The sequence below is a fragment of the Manduca sexta genome, chromosome 13 (assembly GCF_014839805.1).
Source record: "Manduca sexta isolate Smith_Timp_Sample1 chromosome 13, JHU_Msex_v1.0, whole genome shotgun sequence".
NCBI classification, from domain to species: Eukaryota; Metazoa; Arthropoda; class Insecta; order Lepidoptera; family Sphingidae; genus Manduca; species Manduca sexta.
The window spans coordinates 3,677,460-3,686,841 of record NC_051127.1 but is presented as its reverse complement, the minus strand read 5'-3'; the positions used below and the strand labels follow the sequence as shown (position 1 = coordinate 3,686,841).

At 38.1% G+C, this 9,382-nt stretch overlaps 1 protein-coding gene across 2 annotated transcripts; it reads left to right on the top strand.

The window, feature by feature from the left end:
• The first annotated feature begins 343 nt into the window (after nt 1–343).
• Nucleotides 344–9,348, top strand: LOC115453107 (translation initiation factor IF-2, mitochondrial). Of its 2 annotated transcripts, XM_030181753.2 has the most exons (15): nt 344–616; nt 1,060–1,198; nt 1,616–1,736; nt 2,166–2,329; nt 2,884–3,064; nt 3,378–3,554; nt 3,984–4,033; nt 5,039–5,253; nt 5,571–5,649; nt 6,005–6,130; nt 6,715–6,940; nt 7,271–7,392; nt 7,762–7,945; nt 8,616–8,756; nt 9,143–9,348. In XM_030181753.2, the coding sequence occupies exons 1-15, from the start codon at nt 591–593 to the stop codon at nt 9,313–9,315; spliced, it is 2,124 nt and encodes a 707-aa protein (XP_030037613.1). In that variant the 5' UTR covers nt 344–590; the 3' UTR covers nt 9,316–9,348. The 2 variants fall into 2 exon arrangements, with proteins under 2 accessions (XP_030037613.1, XP_037293976.1); XM_037438079.1 differs by lacking the exons at nt 344–616; nt 1,060–1,198 and adding an exon at nt 1,243–1,263.
• The last annotated feature ends 34 nt before the right edge of the window (nt 9,349–9,382 follow it).

Below are 9,382 nucleotides of genomic sequence, written 5' to 3'. Positions count from 1 at the left end.
TTGATCAAATGATAATACTTGATTGATTTATAAAAACAACCTTATTAGCACTGATAAAAATTAGTTCTTGTAGCTAGCTTTATATTTGAATGTATGTACCATTCTAAACTCTAGACTCTATTCGATGTTATATTTTATAAAAGATTCAAACCTTGAATGATTTACGTTACATAACAGGTTTAGACATCAGAAGTATAAATATTTAGATTACATATATCAATTATGAAATGCTATTATTTATAATAATATTAATACAATGAAATCATTCATAACTTAAGTGAATGTAAAATTAAATGTTTTTCGTAACATAAATTAATAAAACGCAACTTGATAATGTAGGACTTGTAGGGAGAAACTTAACTGTCATTTATTAGGAGGTTATGTTTCTATATAGAGTAGAGATTATTTAGTCCCCTAAAATGAAATTGATTTTAAAATGAACTATATAAAAGCATATAATAGTAACAAAAACCAACAAAAAAGCGAGAAAGAAAGAGCTATTAACTACGTTCGTGACATAACCTCTTTACCAAAGAACCTTTAGGAAAATTCCCTTTGAAACCTAGTGTATGACTTAAAACCTACGAAAAATGTACAGGAGACTACTGTGTAGTAGGTAAGTAACATCGTTTTTGGTATTTTAATTGATGTTTCGTTGTATAATAGTATTATAATGACGACTGTCGTACTCACCATTTAACATTACTACAGTAATAAAGTCGATTTTCTCTTGTATTGCACTCGGCCTTGAAATGAACTCTTGAATGCATCGTACGACTGTGAAGCAATCCTTGGCAAGATCGCTTTGTGAATCGTTGGATGTATAACAAAAACTATTAATTAAAACTTACTATTTTCTAAAACTATTAAATATGAGGGCCAAATAATATGATTACAATATTATATTTAAAACCAGATTTTGATTACATGGGTTATTTAATTGATAACTAGTACTCAACGCTATCCATAAAGCCTCAAATACGAAGAATTGATTTTACACCACTACCTATTAACATTGGTTTTAGCTTATACTTTTTCTAAGTGGTTTTATAATTCCAGATTACCATTAGCATTAGTAAAACGGGAGTGTTACCTACAAGATGTTAAAAGCAATCAGTTAAACCCATACTGTCAATGGGCAAGGCATATATCAATGTCAGTTGTGTGCTGGAAGAAGAGAAGAACAGAGGAAGAAAGGGTGGGATTCGCTTTTAAGCTAACTCAATTTATTTGCTTAAGTTTTTCTCAAATTTATAAATGCATGTGAGTATTTCTCAAAATAAATGTATTTAACAAAAAAGTTTTTACAAAATATTGTTGTGAAACTATTAATCTACAGTTAATCTGTCAAATATGTTATAGAATTAATGTATTAAAACATATAAAAATATTGATAAGACAGTTTTTTTAATAATATTTCTATAAAATGTTTTTGTTGCATTTTATTTTTAGAAATACTCATGTATTTTATGTGAATATGTATTTTGATTTCCATTTTTAAGGTAAGGTTTAAATAAAAATATTTACACTTATTACTGGGCTTTATTTTTAATTTGTTACTATACTTAATTTTTCTTTCATTTTAAACAACATTTATTTTAATGTATTGTTTTAGGCAACTGCAAGTCAAGGCAGGTCAGCCATCAGATATTCACCTAAAGGTGGATCAGAAGTGGTGGGGATATGGCGCAACATGACCGTTCAGGATGTGGCCAATGTGCTTAAGAAGGACTTAGGTAACACATAATTAAATTGAGGTCTTAATCTGGATGATAGTTCACTTTTTACGATACCTTATACGCCATAGTGGTCCACACAAGTGTGTCACATTCATGATCAGCATGTGTATTTCTGGTGTCAACAGGCCGGCATAGTTGTGTCGACTGTTGAGGGGTAATCCTCTCTCATCATTCAACATTCTATTATCTACTCCACTTGTAAGGTTCAGTGGGTTCACATTTCCATACTAGTATAAAAAAAAGAAAAATAATTTTGTGAGACAGTTTTTTCCATATTCTATAGAATCTAATTGTTATTGCTTATTATATTATTTATCTTTTTCTTTGATAGTAGAATTTTTATTCAACAACCGTCAATTAGGTCATCAAATCATCAAATCAATACATTTTATTAATCAACCATGTTTAATTTTTATTTCTTCACAGACCATGTGTTCAAAGCGCTAGAGTTTGCAGACAAAACATCCAACATTGTCTATAAAGAGAACACAGTGATACACAATCCACAGGTTGTAAGAGACATTATCAAAATATCAGGCTGCAGGTTCAAACTTGTGGCGAATCCTGAGAAAGAGATTGAAGAAGAAGAGGTATTGTTTTTATAATTTATAAATTTTATTATATTTGTTTATATCACTAACAAACAAACAAACTCATTAGCTTTATAATATTAAATTATATATATTTAATTTTTATAATTATATAGTGGATTGTTCACTAAACTCTATTGCCAGTAATATTATCAGTATGGTAGTTTCCTATGATTGATTTTGTACATTATTATTTATATACCACAAAAAATATGAAAAATAATAAAATCTGTGGAACTAGCATCAAAATTGACTAAAATAAACCAGTTATTTCTATTTAAAATATTTTTGAAAGCAAAAGTGGCGGCGTGGTAGGGTCTAGCTATCTCTTTTTCACGCACATAGTTTATGGCCAAACGGTGACGTCACAGTTTGTTATAACAATATTTTGACAACAACCCCATCCGCCAAATTACAAAGGTTTGTAACTTATTTATTATTGCCTAGATAATAAAAATAACTGTTAGATTTGGATGACCAACATTTTCAATAAATATATTAAACAAAAGTAGCTAAGTACGCTGTTAAGTCTCCTATAAACTACCACCATACAGAACCATGACGCAGTGCCGGCGCCCCCACCGCCACCGGAGGCGCTGCGGCCGCGCCCGCCGGTGGTGTGCGTGATGGGGCACGTCGACCACGGGAAGACCACGCTGTTAGACTCGCTGCGAGATACTGCTGTGGTGGACACTGAGTTTGGGGGCATTACACAACATATTGGAGCTTTTGAAGGTATTAAATTCGTACAATTAGTGCCTTAGTCTTTATAGTAACAAAAGCTATAAGCAAGTATTATAGTAGTTATAATGTATTTTATTTTCCAATTCAGCATCAGAGTATATTAGTATAGTTTAATAATGTCCGTTATTCACTTCTATCGAGGGAAAACTAAAAGGCCTATAGTTCCTCTTTTTGGCAGAATTTTATTGCTGTTTATATTGTTCTTCCAAGAAATAATATTTTCAAGACTATGATTTTTAACTATAATGGCTATATATAATTCAATAACAAACCCTTGTACTAAATTTCCAAATTTCTTGAACAGTAAAACTTCCCACTGGCGAGAAGGTGACGTTCCTGGACACGCCGGGGCACGCGGCCTTCACGGCCATGCGATCCCGGGGGGCTCACGCTACCGACATCGTGGTGCTCGTGGTGGCCGCTGACGATGGAGTCATGGAGCAGACGCTCGAGTCCATCCGCATGGCGAACGAGGCGGGAGGTGAGTAAGCTGTTAAGAAGATCACCTCTTTATGGTCAGTGGTACTTTGATATCTGATGACTCGTCTGCTCGCCATATCGCTATTTATCACATCTGCAATAACAATTTCCAAGATCTTTTATTTAGTCTGTTCTGAGGAGCAATACCCCCCCCCCCCCCCTCGATCCCCCAAATTGCAATCAGGAAATTACTTAACGTATACAGTATTAGCTTTAAAAGGGAAGTATTCTCTAAGTCCTAGAGAAGAGTTTACGTGCTAGACATCATCTACAAGGTACCCCCCACCTCAAAGTAAGAAAGGTGTTTTCGAAAAACAAAGGGAAAAGTCGTCCATAAAAGAATAACCTGGAACGTCGGCGAATAATAAGGCGATTGGAGGTAGCAAGAAATACCTAGATGCTAAGTCTAAAACATGTTTTCTTCTTACAGTGCCCATACTGGTGGCGGTGAACAAGGTCGACAAGCCAGGTGTGAACATTGTAGGTATGCCTCTATTCTGCATTTATGTTTATTGCTTATTGTCCGCTTTTTATTCAGAGTAACTGCCTTTCATATCATTTGTGGAATGTTAAATCGAAATAAATAATAATGCCATCCCTGTATTATATACTGCCCATTGCTGGGCACGCTAATCCTCTCCGATTGAGGGGTTGAGGCCTTAGTCTACCATACTAGGCTAATGCCGGTTGGCAGACTTCACATACCTTTGTAATTCTTATGGAGAATTCTTAGGTATGTAGGTTCCTTCACAATTTTACCTTCACCGTTAAAGCGAGCGATAATTGACAGTTAATATACGCGCATCTTCGAAGTGAGGTGTGCGCCTTAGGTTTTAACCTGTGGTTATCGACTTGAAAAAAAAAAAGCGGCGATAGCCTAGTTGGGCGTGGAACGGTCTGCCGAGACGAATGTCCGCAGGTTCAAATCCCAAGGGCACACACCTCTGACTTTTCTAAAAAATCACGTGTGTATTCTTTGTGAATTTATCGTTCGCTTTAACGGTGAAGGAAAACATCGTGAGGTAACCTGCACATCCGAGAAGTTCTCTATAGGAATTTCGAAGGTGTGTGAAGTCTACCAATCCGCACTAGGCCAGCGTGGTGGACTAAGGCCTAATCCCTCTCAGTAGTAGAGGAGGCCCGTGCTCAGCAGTGGGCAAGTATTATAATACACGGCTGATATTATTATTATTATTATCGACTTGGCAGACCAATCACCACTCATATCAAATCATATTCTGTACAACTCCAATTATTTTTTTTATACAAGTCAAGTTACATGTTCCCTTGATAGTAAACGGTATGAAATCCCTTGACACTAGCAATACAGCAAACGGCTTTTAAAGTTTCTTTAATTTTACAAACTGTCCTGCGTTCACCATCTTGGGAAGAAATGGTTCAGTTTCATTATTCCTAGCTAAAATCATATTTCAAGCGAACAAACGACGCAATAAACCCATCCTCACCTCCAAAATTCTTCACCAGGAAAGAACCCTCAGATCTCTAGCCCAGCACGGCATCGTATGTGAGCAGCTGGGCGGAGATGTCCAAGCGATACCAGTCTCTGCCCTGAAGCGTCAGAACCTGGACACGCTGGTGGAAGCTCTGACGCTGCAAGCTCAGCTAATGGAGCTGAAGGCGGACCCTGGGGGGTACGTGGAAGGCGTCGTGTTGGAAGCGCAAGTCGACCCCAAGGCTGGGTGAGTAAGGATGGTTTGGGTTGGAGTCGAAAAAAAAAACAGAATAACAATATTTATCATCGACTTAGGGGAGTACACAGCATCACACCATAGTTTATCTATTTAGGTGGCCGAGGGTGAGGAATTTCTGCTTATGGATCCGTCCGTCCACCACCCCCGACGGTTGTTTCGATATATGGGGGTTTTGTGAGAATATTGTTATACATTTCTTATCATTAATGCAATTCTGTGTTTGAAACTATACTGGGTGAGGGGGGGTGAGCAAGGTCCACTATTTGATACGTTGCCTACTCACAAAATGTAATTGTTGTGTACAGCAAGCTGGCGACAGTGTTGGTACAACGTGGTACGTTGAGACGCGGCTGCGTGCTGGTGGCTGGCGCCGGCTGGGGGAAGGTACGAGTTGCGATACAATACTAAATACTATTTTGATTCACATGTAAAATGACAAAATCATGATGTCTAACTTACTGGTATTCCAATCTTCTATTATAAAAAAAGTCATTCACTAATTACTAAGGTAGAATATTTTAAAACTAGAACAGAGGAACACATGGTCGACAAGGTCTCACTGGCACCCTTTCAACAATTTCAATTTTCAAGTCACATTATTGATGTATTAAGTCCTACTCTATTTCAATTAGTTGATTACACATCTATTTTAATCTATTGGTTAATAATTAAACGATTATATCATAAAATGTTACTTATTTCCAAGCGCCTAAAGCCAGTAATATAATACCATACACAGGTGCGAGTGCTGAAGACGGCAGAAGGTCGCACGGTGGAGGAGGCGCCGCCCTCCACGCCGGTCTCCGTGCTGGGCTGGAGGGACCTGCCCTCCGCGGGGGATCAGGTGCTGGAGGTCAGCTCGGAGGTAAGGAACAGGACACGTGGATAATTCAGCGGAATAATATTAAATTGCTAAAGAATTAATGATGAATACAATCGATAAATTATCTTTATCGATACAAAAATAATCGATATTATTTATATGTGTAGCAGTCAAACTTACTCTGGTCGGACGGATTAAGGTCGTATTCTATTAATTTTTGTTGTTAAAAATATAGATTGGAGTAGTGTAGTAAGATTTTGGCCAAACGTCCATACACGTCTGGTTTACATTCTGAATAGATTAATTTTCCGACAGTATAATTAGTCCGTCTAGATAAAGGTACTACTGTGTCACAAAAAACCGATCTGAAGAGCTTATTTGTTAAAATCTTTAGCTTAATTTAGATGTATGTAGTAGATGCGCGTACGCTGGCGTCAATATTTCAATATTGCAGACACAGCAGAAGTCGGCTTACCGTTACTATTTACTCGGTAAAAAATCACTTGCGCAAGATAACATTGAAAGATTTCTTCATAATCTCAACCCTGCCTCAGATCCACCAGGTAGCTTACTTCACTTCCTTATTTAACAAAAATAACAGCAAAAATATTGTTTGTGCTACTCAGAAACATGCCAACAAAGTGATGAAATGGCGTCACAACCAGCGCATGAAAGAGAAGCAAGACTCAGACTACGAGGTGATCGAGGCGAAGACTGCGGAGTACAGGCAGGAGTACCGCGCGAAGCTCATGAAAAAGAGGACCATGGGACGATTCAGACTGAGGCCAGAGGGACCGCGCCAGAAGATGATACAGGAGGATACGCATCCCACGCTTAGTGTTATTGTTAAGGGTACGGTTTATTGGGTATTTTAATAAACTGCATCTGACACCCTGGAGGGGCGTAGAATTGACCACACCAGGACCAATATGTGGGTCATGTAGGGGTGTAGTTAGAATAGCTCGAATAGTAAATAATAAAGTACAATTTAGTGCTATTTTGGACCTTGCAATAAGTCATGGATGGCATGCGCGTGCGCAGTGCGCTTAGCACTTCTGATCATTTTGTAGAAAAGAAACTTTTTTATTTTTATATTTTTGAAATAAATGGCATTTACTGGCAGTGTAACGACCTTATTTGTTGAATAAAAATGTGTATTGAGTATAAATAATATTTTTGTAGGCGACGTGGACGGCTCAGTGGAGGCCATATTGGATATTCTGGAGACGTACGACGAAAACGACAAGGTCAGGTTGGAGCTGGTGCACTTCGGGGTGGGACAGGTCACGCCCAACGATTTGGAGGTCAGTTGTTTATGTATTATTTATATAGTGAGTTATAGATTATCTAGGAGCTTTTTGATCAACGTCAGATGAAGTTTGGACCTTAAATTGTTTTATTGGCTTCTGGCTAAATTAGTTACGAAGGGACGCATTGACGTGTCTTCATGAAATTAAGTAACTAATAATTCTTAAATGCACAGTGTCAATTTTTATAACCGGCGTTTACCTTAAATTTTGTTTTTTTTTTCTACTAAATATGGGGATATTTCCGCATTCTCAGTCTCTATTTAATTTCCTGTATCTCTCTCTTTTATATCAACTGCATCCCCTACCATTAGGAGCCGTATATTATGAACTAATAAATTCCTATATAACATGATTACCCATCAGATAGCGGAAGCGTTCGACGCGTTGATCTACGCGTTCAACGTGGAGTGTGCGGCGCCGCTCGCCGCCGACGCCAAGAGTAAAGGCATACTCGTCAAGCTGCACAACGTCATCTACAAACTCGTCGACGACGTCAAGGACGAGCTCAGCCTCCGGATACCCACCAGGCAGGAGGAGGAGGATATCGGTGAGGGTTCTTGAACATTAACAATCAAAATTGAGGATATTTTTTATGGCCCGTCAATCGATTTCATTAAATCACAATTTTCGTTTCGACTCCGAGAATAAACGTATCAAAATGTAATTTAAAAATCTTCATTCTGATTGGTCCGTTTTTGCGATAGAAGCGATTGGGTTCATTTATTAATGACGAACTGGCAAGCGTCAGACGTTCATCCACGAGGTGGGCGTTATAAAAGGCCAGGAGATTGCTTGATGCAGGGCCGCTTCCAATAGTTCGATTTGGAAATCTAGGGGAAGGCCCGTGTTCACTAGTAGACATCCTGCAGCTGATGATGATTAATGACCGTAATTTGGCAAACCTGTGGGTCGATCGTCGTCCATTAACAATGCCATAAGGATTGTAGGTGTGGTTTGATTTTGGAGGCTAAGAAGTGGATGAGAGGTGTTGAGATTTTACAGTGGAACTAAATGATACATGCCAAGACGTTACTTGAGACTTCAACAGTTTTCTATGTTATTGAAAGCATGTCCGTACATAAACTAGTTTCCTCTGCTGTAGACAGATTAGCTGTATAATTTATTAAAAAAAATACATCACAAAAAAAAATCACGATCTTCCAAAATTCCAAAACACAGTTTTAATATTTCGTGTAAGTAATAATGTGTTTGATTAGGTGAAGCCAACGTCCTGCAGCATTTCATGGTCTCTGAGGGTAAGAAGAAGGTGCAGGTGGCGGGGTGTCGCTGCTCCAAGGGGACCCTCGTCCGCAACGCGCTCTACAGGATCATTAGGGGAGGCGAGGTCGTTTATGAAGGTAAGGAATTGTTTCTAACAGACCGGCAAAATTGTGTCAACTAGCGAGAGATTCCATTCTTTGATGTAATCTCGAGAAAAACCCAATCAAAATAAATCATTTGTAGCTATGTCAAAAATAAAACTGTCCAGGTCCCCAAATATGGCCCAAAAAATGTTGTTATGTTTGAGGATTGAGAAACCAATGCATCAGTCACATGTTAGTCTCTCAACCAATCGCAATAAAACGACACGGAGTTCGTTCGTGTTTTTTTTTGCTACATTCTAAGTATACCAATTGGTCCTTTTTCGCGATGGATCGAAAAAGGATATTGGAATCGTTTATTGCAAACAGCGGTAAATCGATCAACATTTCTTCGTATATTATACCAGTATTTAATATTTCAGGTAAACTAGCATCAATGAAGCATCTAAAAGACGAAGTAAACACGATCAAGCGCGACATGGAGTGTGGGCTGCGCTTCGAGGATCCCACATTCGAAGTGAAGCCGGGGGATACTGTAGTATGTTACAAGAAGGTGGACGTCAACGACAGAACCGGCTGGGACCCCGGCTTTTAACGACGCACAGTAGTTAATATATTTATTAGAACATTTGCTCGTTTTATTTGAAGTTTTTTTTGCGGAC

Coding starts and splice junctions, on each gene's coding strand:
- LOC115453107 (XM_030181753.2), top strand. CDS start 591: ATGTACAGGAGACTACTGTGTAGTAG. Junction 617..1,059: donor AGGAGACTACTGTGTAGTAG/GTAAGTAACATC, acceptor TTATAATTCCAG/ATTACCATTAGCATTAGTAA. Junction 6,131..6,714: donor TGCTGGAGGTCAGCTCGGAG/GTAAGGAACAGG, acceptor TGTGCTACTCAG/AAACATGCCAACAAAGTGAT.